Source organism: Hippocampus zosterae, chromosome 13 (assembly GCF_025434085.1).
Source record: "Hippocampus zosterae strain Florida chromosome 13, ASM2543408v3, whole genome shotgun sequence".
NCBI lineage: Eukaryota > Metazoa > Chordata > Actinopteri > Syngnathiformes > Syngnathidae > Hippocampus > Hippocampus zosterae.
The window spans coordinates 19,079,729-19,095,003 of NC_067463.1; the positions used below are offsets into that span (position 1 = coordinate 19,079,729).

Here is a 15,275-nt window from a genome sequence, read left to right on the forward strand (position 1 = left end):
TCAATCAGAATGGAGTGTTTAAACTACTGAAGGCACATGGAACATATTATTGTAAAGAAAAATTGAGGGGTGGAGTTCCCCTTTAAGGGTCTGTCTCTTGTGAAAAACCACAAACACATAGCTATGTCCTTTGATCGTATTATAAATCTAACGAATTACCGTATTTTCACGACTATAAGGCGCCATTAAAAGTCTTAAATTTTCTCCAAAATGGACAGGACGCCTTATGATGCGGAGCGTCTTGTGTATGCGCTGAATTCCAAAACCTGACTGACAGCCGGCACGCTGTTTATATAGAAAAAAGGCGGAAGTGACTGTGGACAGGCATGCGGCAAAGAAGTCGGCCAATCAGTGAAGGGTGGGCGTATATATATACATATATGGAGAGAGAGAGAGAAAAGGCAGACGTGAGTGAGGACTAACGTGTCTGCTTGCACTGTTGTTCGAGTATTTGGCAAAGCCGGCATCATTTCTGTGGAGCCACATGGCAATGAGAGTGACTCTGACGAGAGGGAACACGGCGTTTTTGATGGATTACCGGTATTTACACAATTGTTCAATTCTGATACAGAGGATGAGGACTTTGATTTCTGGGTGATGATTGATCAAAAAACGTGAGTACATTATACGATGGCTAAATAAAATACAACGGAACTCAGTTTTGCTGCCGTTGCCTTTTTAAAAAACGTGTTTTTAGCGTGTGCGCATGCATGCCGTATGTTTAAGCTGGCGTATGGTTTACCACTTTAAAACTGCGGCCAATAATACAGTGCGTTTTGTCTATGTGTAAAATACTGAAATAGCACCCATTAATGAGACTGCGCCCAACCATACGGTGTGCCGACTGGTCGTGAAAATACGGTATGTATGCCACTCCAATTAGGAAGGAATTGGATTCCACGAAAAAAAAATACAGAAATCATAGTTCAGATGGTTTGTATGCTTAGCACAAATTATGAGTTCCATGAGGCATCAGAATTAAGGATATTTTGGATTTAGTAATTTATATAGGTAAATCCCAAGTCACTTCACTTCAATGAACCCAAAGTAGACCAAAAAAAGAGCACAACGTTAAGAAAAGAATAGTAAGTAGCAGTTTCAAAACTTCAATAACGGCAGTGATTGCTAGTATAGTTAGTTAGTCATGCAAGCAGGGCAAAAGTCAACAGACTCAAAGCCAGACTGTGCTCAGGACATTGTGACTGCCCGAGCCAGCTGCCATGAAGGTGGGCTGTAAAGTTAGCGGCCAAAAAGCAGGAATGACGACGGCGTAGTGCTAAAAGAAAAGGGGCAACCACCGCGCCACTTACAAACTCTGCACGTCACAGCAAGCCGTTCTTCACAGGAAGAAGATAGAGCGGCAGGGGGAGGAGGACAAGAAAGAACAGGAATGCATTGGACAGAAAAAAAAAATGAATGAAAAAAAAATAAGTCTGGGAAAGGAAGCATCCGCATTTCTATACTCAGGGCTGATATTTTTGTATAATGACTTGGTCTTGGAGTATGTATGGAGGGAAGGGGGACTGATAAAACACGAGCACGAACAGTTGAACTCATGAAAGAATTGACCTTCGATCATTTCAAAAAGTTGTTCATGGCCGACGGTTTCAGTTACCAACCTGAAGTCCTCAGAGCCCAACACCTCAGTGTAGTACATGACTTTACACTTGTGTGAGGAGACTTGCAGTGTGGCCAGCACATCATCTACCCGAGGCAGATTAGTGGCAGAGCAGGCGGGCATGTTGTGGAACTTCCATTGGAGGATGTAAAACCCTGGCCAGCGTGTAATATGGGAGCCCTAAACAAAGCAAAGGTGTGTCACACACAAACGAGGAACAAGAATAAGACGTCCTGTTAGATGAAACCAAAAGAAACGCCAAATGTTTGACTTTATATTCTCAAAACCTTGCCTGCACACTTTCCCCCTCCTTGCAGGTTAGAGGGGACTCGACCATGCTGTAATCTTGCCCCAGCGTCCATGACTTGTCAATGAGCTGCACGTTGTTGCCACCGGGGGAGGTGATCCCATGAGCTCCGAGCGGATCTTTACGCGGTGGCTGTGGGGCACGCTTGGAGTGGTAGATGTTGAAAACCACATCACCCTTACACACATCAAAGTCCCAGGTGATGACCGAAGAGGCGTCAATGATCTCAATCAGAAGCTGTTTAAAAGGAGGAGAGTAAATGATCAGAACTGTGAATTTGTATCGAGCCCTCTAAATTAGAATGGAGCGATGTTTCAGCAAAAAATGCAGGTACCAAATACAGGAATAGAAAACAATTATTTGCAATTAGTCGGCCCGGTAGTCCAGTGGTTAGCACGTCGGCTTCACAGTACAGAGGTACCGGGTTCGATTCCAGCTCCGGCCTCCCTGTGTGGAGTTTGCATGTTCTCCCGGGGCCTGTGTGGGTTTTCTCCGGTTGCTCCGGTTTCCTCCCACATTCCAAAAATATGCATGGCAGGCTGATTGAACACTCTAAATTGTCCCTAAGTGTGAGTGTGGGTCCGAATGGTTGTTCGTCTCTGTGTGCCCTGCGATTGGCTGGCAACCGATTCAGGGTGTCCCCCGCCTACTGCCCGGAGACAGCTGGGGTAGGCTCCAGCACCCCCCGCGACCCTAGTGAGGATCAAGCGGTTAGGAAGATGAATGAATGAATGAATATTTGCAATTATGACATTTTTTTAATGTACATCTGGAAGGGTTGCATTGAGAGACAATTATATCTTTGGTCAAATCATGTCAGACCATATTTTATGCCATTGAAGAATGTTCCATGTCGGAAATAAAGATGTGCAGTCTACAGGTTTCAACCACTAGATGGCAGCCCTTTCAATAAAACAAAATATCATAGACATGGTCTGTTACTCTTGTCTTGGCCTACATATCGACTGCAAGTGTCACTGCTTTTATCCTGTTGTTCTGCATGCGTTATCCTGTCTCACCTCGTGTGGAGCTCCTTTGAAGATGCTGGCGCTTTGGTAGATTGTTTCGGTCCACAGACGAACATCTTCATTCTCAAGCTCCTCTGCAGTGCGGTACATCGACTTTGGGACCAGGCCTCCCTCAGGTACCTCACACTATGTAAGGAGAGTGAGAGAGAGATCACGTGTGATGAAAATAGGTCAGTAAAGGCGATCTTAGAATTGCATCATGTTCTTTGGCATACATGCTTTAATTCTCCACTCACCATACACTCGCCGCCCAGGAAGTCGGGGATAATCTCCTTGTCTATGTAGTCCAGCAGCCCACCAGGGCCCTGGTAATCGTTTCCTGCATAGATTAGGAACTTCTTGCGGGTGTTTTCGTCAATAAATGGACTCACCTAAAGTCGGGTACATGAAAGTGTTTGTCAGGTTACAAGGTGATAAAATTGGCTGGTTATAGAGAGGAGGGGGAAGAAAAAAAATAATTTGGACAAAATGTGCTCACAAATAGTTTTGTGTAAATGTCTATATTGGCATATCCTCTACACACAATAATGTTTATTTTACTTTACTTACTTGAATATGCTTGCTCAAATTCGCTCCACTCAAATATATTAGCTAGGTAAGAGTGTTTGTTAAATGAGAATGTAGAACACTGAGCTTTTTATTGCGTCAATGTCAGTGCAACCCAAACACCTGAAACTGATTTGAGACCCATCAAGTATGAACTCATTATGTAAGATAGCACTTTCTCTCTCCGTCGAATTCTGAGAGCCAGTGTTCCCCTGTGCTCACCAGAGTCCAAAGGACTGGGAAGACTCTGGGAGCCCTCAAGATAAGCAGCCGTCCCAACGTCTCTGGATAGTTGGCCTCCACAACCTCGATAATCCTCAATAGAGCCTTGACTCCTGGTCGCCATAGGTGACGCATGTTGAGACCCTCCAGATCCACGAGACATGTCCAGCAACTGAGCAGAAGAGGAGACCACAAAAACAAACATAAAGCACAGGCCGATAAGCGACCATTTAGGACCCGTCGCCTGAAAGTGTGGTTTTTAGTGGTGACAGCAATGCATGCAAATTCTAGACTCACTCTCTAGCTCCCTCAACATCCTCTTGTCTGGCTTGTGGCCAAAGTAGCTCAAAGGCTATTCATAGTTAATATGCCATCCTGTGTGGCTGAGATCTCTGCCCCCCACCTCCTGCTGAGATGCCTGAATGATACTATCTCCTTTCCTTCCCTTCCCCTCACTCTTCCAACCGAGATACTTTGTCTTCATTCTGTTCAGACCAGTCACCATGGAGTAACAAATAGGGGGCCGTGCCCGCCCACCAAGATGCTTGCGATTCCCCAATTGAGGCCCGAGTTCTAAAAATAAACTTTATTCTTGTTATTATATTTTAGCATAGAAGCTATTTTTGTGTTGTCAAATACTAATGTTGTGTTGCTTATCACTAAGACATTAAAATGTAAAGGAAAAAAAACGGCGTTATATTTATGTGTATGATGGCCACCATATTGCAAAGTCTGAAACTAACCATCAGCGTAATACAAGCTTATGTCGCTTAAAATCCTGAGAAAACTGCAATAACTGGTCACAAAAATTTATGTATGTGGACATCTTTATATGTACCGACAACGACCTCTCTTGTCGCAAATGGTGCCATTCAAGACTATAACTGGAAGTGCAACAAGAATATATCCAAACAGGGTAAAATGGTAGCTTGATGGTCAAATGTTAAGTGGCACCTGCCGTATTCTACAAAGCACACCTGACATCATGTTACCAGTCCTCATATTTATTCAGTTTCAGTTTACCTGATGGGACGACCAAACACCTTTGTGTTCTCTTCGCAGCGTCTCAGCCCCTCCTCATTGATAGATAGCACCTAAAAAAGACCATACCAGACATTTATTGTGACACTTTTACAATTTAGCAACTCCACAACGACAGTGATTTCCACTGTGGACATTTTAAGCACACTATTTATATGTTAACTGTATGTATGTCTCCTTCAAGACACTGGGCATGAATGACCTAACCTGTAATCTGATTGGTTTACATCGACATATAACATGAACTGTCATGTAAACAGTAAATGGGACATAACGACTGTGCATACATGACGAAGCAGCGATTCTTCTCCGAGAGCTCGGACCAGCCCTTTGGTGTCCATCTGGCCAAGTCTCAGGACATACAAAGGCCGACCATCTAAAAGATAGAACACAGGATAATACACATTTAAATGACTTGCAGAAATACTACAGCCTATGGAGGTTGTATTTTAAATTGCTGAGGATTATTATAGCCACCTGCTCTTCTCACAAGGAAATCCTTCACAACTATTTAAACACTTTTGCACACTCCTCTGGTAACAGAAGTACAACTACAAAAATAAACTTTAAAAAGGATATGACAGCATGTACAAAGTGAAGAGCATGTTCGTGTTGGTGTCACCAAGCAGTGCTGAAAAATGTATGCGCGTTAAAGTCACATGTGTTCTGAATGGCCTCGGGTTAAAAAAAGAAAAGTCTTTGAGTTCATTGTCATGTAACTTGAGTGTGACGGAAACCCGAGAGCAAAGATCACCGACTCATCTAGCTTTGTAAGAATAGCCCAAATAAATCATGGATACAGAAACGTAAACCCATCTGAACAGCCAGCGTGTGCATGCTGATGCAGTTGATGTTTCAACCTACCTCGATCATGGTGGTGCCAGCCCCCTGTGTAATAGTCCTGAAGAACTTGTGGTGAACTCCATGTCTCAAGAAGATAGTCTACTTGGTGCTGCTTCCTCCAGGTCAGCGACTGGCACAAAATTTCACGAGCCTTATCCATGTTGAAATCCCTGGCCCGCAAAAATCGCAGGATGTGTTCATCCTTAGGAATCTGGAATAAAGACAGTGGGAGGAAAAAAAAAATCATCTAAAATAATGGATCAAAATGTACAATTACACCACTCTACGTAGGTTTCTGACTATTAGGGCCAACCGATATGGATTTTTTGAGACTGACGCCGACTTTTGGCAGGAAAAAAAAAAAACAGATTCCAAATCCATCCATTTTCCAACCCGCCTTATCCTCACAAGGGTAGAGGGGGGTGCTGGAGCCTCTCCCAGCCGTCTTCAGGCAGTAGGTGGGGTACACCCTGAACCTGGCTGATTAATTTACAAAAACATATAATGCATAAAATAATACCCCCCACGACCCACCCCACTGAATGTCAATTATTATTATCAATTATATGCAGATTTCCGCTATTCTTGAGCCAGCCTGGTCCCTTTTCCTTGCAAATGGCGGGGGTCACAACTGTAAATGTATTTTTGAAAAATGTGTTTAAAAAAAATGTCCTGTTCCTTTCCCAGAATGCATTGCGTGACGTAATTGAATTAATCCTTGACCTGTGTATTTGTGTTACCAGGAGTTGAATGTGTATCACATTTAACACATTCATGTTTTATTTATTTTGCACTGTTTTGACTTTTATTTCTTTTAACAAACTGTGAATTATGTAAAATTGTGTGTAAAATAGTGGCTTCCAGGTCAATTCTTTGCACAGCTTGCAATGCTCAATTAAGCATTGCTTGTGAAAATTAAGATTTGCTTTGTTTTGAATGATCTTATCAATTTTATGTTGATAATTTAGACCACTGCTTGAAGACAACTGGGATATGCTACAGCACGCCTCGCCTCTTGTGAAGATAATAATAATAATAATAATAATAATACATTCTATTTGTGAGCGCCTTTCTAGGAACTCAAGGACACCTTACAACAAGCAGTTAAAATCACGAATACAATGTTAAAAACAACATCAAATAAAATAAGAAAAAATACAACAAAATAAAGAAAATTGCTTTATGGTCCGAGTGAATAGGCTTGTCTAAACAGATGTGTTTTGAGGCTGGATTTGAAATGTGTTAATGAGTCTGTATTATGAAGGTCAGCGGGGGAGCAGAGCGACTGAAGGCTCTGTTTCCCATGGTGACGAGGCGAGCAGGGGGGACAGAGAGGAGGAGAGAGGAGGAGGAATGAAGAGAGCGGACAGGTGTAGGAATATGGATGAGGTCAGCTAGGTATGGAGGGGCTAGGTTATGGATGGCTTTGAATGTGAGGAGCAGGATGTTATATTGAATGCGGTGTAAAATGGGGAGCCACTGGAGATGTTGGAGGACAGGCGTAATATAGTTTATGTAGGGTGTGAGCGTGATAATGCGGGCGGCTGAATTTTGGACCAGCTGAAGCTTATGGAGGGATTATAAGTGATTCAGATAATGGGATAGATGGATATTTAAGGATACATGGTTTTGGTATAGATTTATGTGTAATAACTAATGAGATGAGTATTACTTATGTTCAATTTCTGTGAATAGTTAGAGTACATAAAGGCAAAAATAATCAGCAAACATCAGTTTAGCGTGTTTTTCTGGATAAAGTAGACATAGTCCACACAATTAATCGATCTGCCGATAAATCAGTCACGCCTCACTGCCAATATATGAAGCCGAGTTTAGCAGCAAATAAGTTCTTCGTTGATCAGATTCTAATTTACTACAAAGTCTGTGCGAAGCTGCACATTACCTTTCCCTTGTGGGTCTCCTGTAGCCATTTACGAAGTCTGATGAGACAGCTCTCCTGCATTGGTGTAAGATCACCAAGGTAGCGTTTGATATAATCAGCATCCAGTTTATCTGTTAACGCAAAACAAAACAAATCACACCACATGTCTAATTACAGCTCACAGAAAGCACCAATTAAATTATTTGGAATGGGCAGCCACTCATTTTGCAGTCATCAGCGAAACAGACCTTCCGGTGTGCCAGCCAGAATCTCAGTTAAGCTATCTGCCTGAAGGCCAGCGCTGTCCTGCTTAGCATCCTGAGAGCTGTTGTCGTCCGTGGCATCAGTCATCAGTGGGATGGGAATAACGGCTGTGACGGGGACTTTGGGATCAAGAGGTGGGCTAGTAAAGAGACTGGTTGGTCTGGTGGGAGGCAGGGCAAGAGAAGTTGGACTCCATCGCGGCACTTGAGTGATCCCCTCATCTTCCAGCTCCTTTAGGTAGTACTCTATGATTTCTTTTCCCTGCCATTAGGAGTATTGAAGTTAGAATTAGGATGGTACAAAAAGCTGAATAAACAGTGAAATTGTCTTCTCTGAGGACATTTTTGCCTTTTTTATGTACTGTGTACATTTTTCACATGAGGATGGGTGGATTAAAATTATGAAGCAATTCCAACTTTCATATCTGCTAATGGAAATATAAGGAGAAATATACAGTGATCCCTCGCTATTTCGTGGTTTGTTTATCGTGGTTTCAGTGCATCGCTGATTTTTTCAAACATATTCATAATAAATAATTAAATAAGAAGTTTGGTCCGAGAGAAGCAGCGAAAGTCAGCAAAACAACAGTGAGTCACATAGAGCAACATATACAGGACTACATCTATATGTTTACTATATTTTGTTATTCATACACTAACCTAACTTATACATGTTTAAATCTACTAGTATACAGCATTAAGTAAAGTTAATTACAACAAAATTTACTTCTACATGCATGTATACCATTAAATTTGGCCTTATAAATATTTTGTATACTCATACACATGTACATGTATGTATATGGGGGGGAGGGGCGCTACTTCGTGGATTTTCGTTTATCGAGGGTGGTTTTGGTCCCCATTAACCGTGATAAACGAGGGATGACTGTAAAGTTAAAGTCCTTTATGCACATACTGGGACCATGGACCTATCGCTCACAGAGGTGACCCAAGCACATTTATATATCACTGAAGAATTCTTGCATCAATGTGCCAAGAAGTTGTCAAACGTTATTCGGAAAAAAAATCAACACACAAACACCTTTTTGATGCTGCTGGCATATTGCTTCATTGCAATCTTTTCCACTGTGCTCTCAAAGCCAAAGAAAGACTTGATGTCCAGACTAGCTGACTGCTCAAAACACGTCCAGTCTTCATTCTCGGGGTGGACCTGGAAAATGTGAGAACATACTGTATCATACTGTGCACATGAGCAAAAAAAGGAGGGCTTTGCTACCATTGTAACTATGGATCACTTGACTTCACTAGAACATGATGCACAAAGGGAAATATGTGCACTGTATTGAAGTTGAAGTGTGCTTGTGTCAGCCCATCTATGTAAAACGAGCCAGCCCTTTCCAAGTGAAAAGTTCAAAGGTTAAAATAAAGGTCAAACAAGTGTGAATATACTCAGGTAAACATCTAAGCAACATTGGGAATAGCTTTTCGCTGATGGGAGAGATAAGAGGCACTGAAGCATAATTTTAACTAGTCGATCACTGTCCTATGTAAAGAATGACATTATTTTATTAAACTGATATCCAACAGTAGATTTTAGCATGTTTCTGATAGCTTTATGTCTACAGTGTTTAACATCATGACACGTTTGTGTCACTGAATCCAGGATAGCAAAAAGAAAAGGGGCCAGTGAAAGACACTTTGCTGTAACTCCCTTGGCAACGAAAACATTTCCGCTTTAGCCAGATGCATTAGTGTTGTCTAATTAGGCCGTCTACCCGAGTTACGGTTAATACGGTGTGTTAACATGCACGATAAGAACCAGTGTGAAACCTTGGAGCACAAATTAGAGCCCTGAATAAATGGGTGCTAATATAATGTGATTGAGCGCTTTAACTTTCTTTCACTTTTGGGTGTACATAAGCAAACGGTGGATGACGGCATGAATACTGGTTTCGGATCACGATTGCAGAGCTTGCGGCAAGGATCAAGGAGAAATGATGAATTTCTAAAAGGTATCCGTCAGGTTACGACGGCAGGATATACACTAATATGTGCAGGAGCACGTGGATTTACCGAATAGCAGCAGATCTCATGGATGATGACCCTGTTGGAGAAAGTCTCATTATGTGATTCGATGTGAAGTGTCCGCTCCTTTCGGTTAAGTGTGTTTTTCTGGATAAAGTAGACATAGTCCACACCAGCAATCTGCAAACCAGACACAAGTGCTCATTTACAGTCATAGCTTCGAAAAAGTTGCCAATGCATAGAATGACAAACTCAAAGGTACATCCATCCATTGTTTGAGCATTCTATCCTCACTAGGGTCGTGGTGGAGCCTATTCCAGCTGTCTTAGGGCAGTAGGCGGGGTAGAGAGTTACATAAAAAGATTGGAAGATGACCTAATACCACAGTCCACTGAGCTTTGGGTGCCAATTAGTGGTAGCGTGATCGGTAGATTACCCGTTTGAGTAGGCGTGGAGCGTCCACATCCAGGGCACAGCGCCGCTCAATCCTATGTGTGGATCTATCCTCACTTGTCTCTTCATCGACCACATCGCTTGCCACAAACATGGGGATAAGGTGACATGTGGGGAACCGGCGCTCATACGCCTGGAAGAAGAAAGAGGTGTCATGATCATCAAATGCTGAGCAATTCAAGAGAGCGTATCACCGACGTTGGGCCGAAACCTCGTAACTACCTCCAAAATAGTCACTTTTCAGGAGACCTCAAAAATGCCACATTTGTTTAACCATGAACATTGCATCAGCTATAGGCCATTCTACTGCTATGGTAGAGAAAGAACATTTGAATTGAGTGAGCAGAGCAAAGCTAGACCAAGTTCCATCAAACCAGTTCAGGTAACGATAGCCAAGTTGGCATGTAAAATGGGTTTTGATGGAGAAAGGTGGTTTCAAGTAGCCCCGGAAATAAATCGATAAATAAATAAAGACCCACAGGACAATCCATGTTATTTCCATAACACCACTTAGGATTTCCAGTTGAGGAAGCAAGTAAAGCATTGAAAATGCTAATTTGCTTATGTGTGCTTTACACAACTGTTCTAAACAAATAGATAAGTGATGTGTGCTGTAAATGTGAAGTGAGTGTCTGTGATGGTGATGAATTCCTGTTTTTTCAGGAGTATTCTCAGTAGAGGTTCTGCATCAGCGGTCCTCAACCTTTTTTTCCCCACCAGGGGCCGGTTCACAGCAACCATTCGTCGATGATGAGGGATCTATTCCTGATCAGGACGTATATGCTGCGCCACAAACACGCTTCCGGAAAAGGCTTAGTGTCAGACGTTGAAATATATTTACAATTGAGCCCTGCGAGAAAATCCATGTATCATTGACGGCCATTGAAATACATTGGACGGTTATTTTTTGTTATACATTATTTCGATTTATTGTCTGATTCACTGGTCATCTATTTTGCTTTTTCAGACAAAAATCGGCATCGGCCTCCAAAAAAAAAAAAAAAAATCCCTATTGTTCTGGCCTTAGTTTGAAGTCACACGAAGCTGGAGCTTGAATGTAGCGTGGATGTTGGGTGGGAAATACAACAGGCGTTTGTCTGAACAAATGCAACAAGAGAGTCTTTAATCTCTGCATGCCATGCCACCCACTTCTCTTCTTCCAGAGATTTCAATGCAGTCCACATTTATTAAAAGAAAAAAAGTAAAAATCATCTTGAGGAAGAAAAAAAGAGAGAAATTATATACTAGAAAACCTGCAGCATTAAAGTATTAAGTCCTCATTTCTTGGTGAGCCATTTATAGTGACCTGCAATTACATTCATTTGTATTATGCATGCAGTGCGGTTTGACACCACTAAACAACCACAATAACGAGTATATAAGAAATAAAGGTACATCTAACCAAACATTATTATTTTACAAAGCTTTACATTAAATATCAATGTCATTTGATTGTGCAGGTGACCATATTTGCTGGTCTGTGAAGTCAAACGGCAGTGCTGAGTGATGCAGGAATGAGCATGTCAATTCGGTATTTATGTGTACAAAGAAGTAGGATGGCTGCATGATTATGCATTTTAATTGTATCTAAAAAATTTAACTGTTTCTTTGAATAGTTCGGACCCTGTGGTTTCTGCCAAGAGCAAGGTCAGTGTGGATGCGTGCATCATCTGTAAAAGGGTGCCGAGTGCTCATGTGTGATAAATCACAAGAGTAGAGCAGAAACATACTATATGCATCACCCTGAAATCATGTTCACTGGCCATAGTACCGGTGAACCGTTGCAGTTTTGTGCAATATGATGGCTGTGCAGTCACAAGTAAACAGCCAAGCATGAGTCTTAAAGCCTTTCTCTAATTTCCTACTCGGTGCTTTGGAGGATAACTTACAAAGAAATACGCTATACAATACGCCTGTGATGGTTCATTTGGGTAAATCCAGAGACCCTTCGCATGTAGAATTTTTCAACACTGGAAAAGACTAAACCATACTTCAACAATGCCGGAAAGAATATCCTAAGAGCATGATGTTTCTTCTTCACTTTATCTGTCAAAATTGAAAGTAACTATTCAGTCACAATTACACATTCAAACATGTTATTAAAAAAAAACACAGAAAGACGATTAAAAGTTCATATACTGCTGCAAAGATTGAACTGGGACACAGTGACGCGTGACTGCAGTGCAAAGGGAGAGTGTGACTTTCGTGAGAAGTGGAATCCGCTTCCAGCGGAGTGAAAAGGAAAGGGGGAAGGGAGCTGCATGGGCAGCATCTCAAACTTGCAGAAGGAAAAAGAAAAAGGATGAATGAGTGTCCTGTGATCAGTGAATGGAATCTGCTGCAGAACCACCATTGGCTCCAATGAGTCACATGACCGTAGCACAGCCTTACGGTGACAAGCAGCACACAGCATGATTGTCAGCTTCTCGCTCTCCGAGGCGAATCTTGACACATTTATTTTGTACAGAATAATCTACCAGAAGAAATGTAACAACAGCATAGCACCCAAATGATGTGATATATAACACTTTAAAAGAATAAGTGCAAAGCTTCCAAATTTACAATGCACATGTAAATCTGTTCATAGAGCACAAGCAGGAATAAAAACTATTTTACAGTTTGTTTTCATTGCTATTCTATAAAGGTACACGTACATTGAAATGCAGGTGTGGATGATTGTGACTGCATTATAAAATTTGGCTTGAGGTGGATGAAAGAGATGAAGGCAGGACCCAAGCATCCTATAACATTGTGTGCTTCTGTCAAAATCCCATGACCATTTCACTCAACATTCGCATTCCACTCAAATTTGGACTGGTCAGTGAGGGACTAACAGCCTAGCAAGTCACATGACACATATGCTTTAAAACAGAGTAAGGGACAAGAAAATTCAGCAGCACAAAATTGGGTTGCAGTAGTCTCAACCAGACATGGCCAGAAAGTGGGTCAGGACACTATTTAGGGAAAAGAGGGACAGCAGGATGAGCTACGTTATTAAGTAACGGTGGATCAGTGGGAAACACAGGACAATTTGTTGGCGGCCAAATATTTAGAACAGGGTGCTATGGATGACCCCCCCCCCCCCCCCCGCCCCCCAACACACACACACTCACAACTATGAGAAAAAAAAAATCTAAATGGAGACGAGTCCCATAGCATTTAACTGAATTTACTGGCAGATGCATTCCAAGGTGCAGACATAAACTAAAGTAGGACCTTCCATAAAACTCGACCAGGCCACTGAATTCAGTTAAAGTTCAGAGATAAGGGCAATTTACAGCTATTAAAGGCTTCCATTTTAATCTTTTTTTTTGGGGGGGGGGGGGGGGGACTTGAGTAATATGGCTGTTGCTATGCCTTTGAATGCAGATTGCATTCAATTTGAATCCTGTTGGCATCTATTGGTTGTCCAAGAATAAAATAACCAAGAGAATCCAAGTTGTTCTCTGCAATTATTGTTCCATTATATAACCTCAGAAAGACGATTCTGTCAACAATACACTCTAAAGTATCAACTGCAGGGTGTGCTGTGAAAACTATGCAGAGAGTACCACCTTGAATTAAAAAGAAAACACCCCCACAAGGTAAACCCAGATATTATATATATTTGCACATGGATTCTTGATTTGCTATTTTGTGTATGCATACCACAAAGACAAAAACTGGACGATGTACATTGCCGTACAAACGCTTTTTGAAAAAAACTGTTTCGTGCATCAATGTGTACAGAGTAAACAGACCTTATGTAAAATAATGACGTAAGCAACTCAAACAAGGTCAACAGGTTCCATGTTTTGATGTGGAATCTCTTCTAAATCCATCATGTGGATTCACCGCTATTTAGGTAAAAGGTATAAACTGCAAGTTGGGAGTTAGTCCTTGCGTTTTAATTTAATAGTTAGTCTTCTTTTCATGATTATTGAAGTAATCCCTGTTCATGGATATGTTCCAACAGCAACTGGCCTGAATCGACAGCGCAAGGGTTATTGTGTACAGCTTTTTGACATTCCGATGGGACTCCCCAGAGAAAAGCCTCGAGCACCTACCAGATGATAACAGCAGTAGCCAGCAACAATATTTCCTGTTATTGAAACAAGGAAGTAGACTTCGGGGACTGTTGCAGCTGAAGTCGAAGGCAGTGAAAGCAAACGTTTTTGTATGTTTCAATGCATCGGATATAATACACATAGCCATGATTAATTGTGTTATTTTGTGTGTTATTGTTGAAGGTACGCTGTATCCGTACTTTTTAACTGTAAGTGTGACTCATTGATTACGGGGGACAAATTCACTACGACAGTTCTGCACCGTTTATCCCTTTCCAATAATTCAAAATTATTCGGAGAAGTGCTGTGTTTTGAGTGTGCAATGAAAACAGCTGTCAGGCAGAATCTGCAGTGTCTCAAATGCTTTACATGGCGATTACCCAGAAATAATTTCTGAAATAAGTCATAAGTAGCCCCTGTGGAACACAGCTTACGAGCTGCAATCCAAGCAGACTTATGTAACGGCACTTAAAGCCACACTTATGTTTGCCAATGCTTCAATAACACCTGTCAGTGTGCAACGTGGCCCCTCAGGGTCTGGAGCGCAAACTGACTTGCGCAAACTGTCAACCAACTGTAGAGGACATAGCAGAAGAATCAAGAGTACTGGTAAAACTGCCCATCTTTAAAGCCCTCCTCAAAACTCACTTGTATTCTTTGGCGTTCGACTCAGCATGACTTGGTGCTTTCTACCGCCTTTATTACCGATTCGTCTTACTGTTTATTGTGTATGTTGAATCGCTCCATGTACAGCACTTTGTATGCAGCGATGGCTGTTTGAAAGTGCTCTATAAATATTGTTGACTTGACTTGACTTAAAGTGACTTTGTATTTCAAAGGTCTCACAACCCTCCCCCCCGGATCAAATGGAGAGAGCATACCAAATTAATATAATCCAAATGTCAAGTCCAGAAAACCAAAGAAAGAAGTGAATATCTGCTTTCTCGAGCCTCTGACAGGCCAACCACATGTGAAAAAATGATGGCCCAAGATTGTCGCTAAAACAAAAGTGGAAGTCTTCAAATGCAGAAAAACACAGT

At 41.7% G+C, this 15,275-nt stretch overlaps 1 protein-coding gene across 3 annotated transcripts in view; it reads right to left on the bottom strand.

Moving 5' to 3' along the window:
• si:dkey-237i9.1 (SEC14-like protein 1) overlaps positions 1-15,275 on the bottom strand; it is a 92,431-nt gene that overhangs the window by 73,580 nt on the left and 3,576 nt on the right. The window contains exons 3-16 of one of the 3 annotated variants that reach the window (XM_052083269.1): positions 10,173-10,322; positions 9,785-9,916; positions 8,793-8,921; positions 7,736-8,012; positions 7,509-7,618; positions 5,627-5,816; positions 5,050-5,138; positions 4,745-4,815; positions 3,722-3,893; positions 3,190-3,324; positions 2,945-3,079; positions 1,911-2,162; positions 1,620-1,798; positions 1,311-1,337 (exon numbers count right to left, since the gene is read on the bottom strand). In XM_052083269.1, the coding sequence (XP_051939229.1) occupies positions 1,311-1,337; positions 1,620-1,798; positions 1,911-2,162; positions 2,945-3,079; positions 3,190-3,324; positions 3,722-3,893; positions 4,745-4,815; positions 5,050-5,138; positions 5,627-5,816; positions 7,509-7,618; positions 7,736-8,012; positions 8,793-8,921; positions 9,785-9,916; positions 10,173-10,322 (2,048 nt within the window). Of the gene's footprint in view, positions 1-1,310; positions 1,338-1,619; positions 1,799-1,905; positions 2,163-2,944; positions 3,080-3,189; positions 3,325-3,721; positions 3,894-4,744; positions 4,816-5,049; positions 5,139-5,626; positions 5,817-7,508; positions 7,619-7,735; positions 8,013-8,792; positions 8,922-9,784; positions 9,917-10,172; positions 10,323-15,275 lie in introns of all 3 variants that reach the window. The other 2 variants (XM_052083270.1, XM_052083271.1) reach the window with 2 other exon arrangements.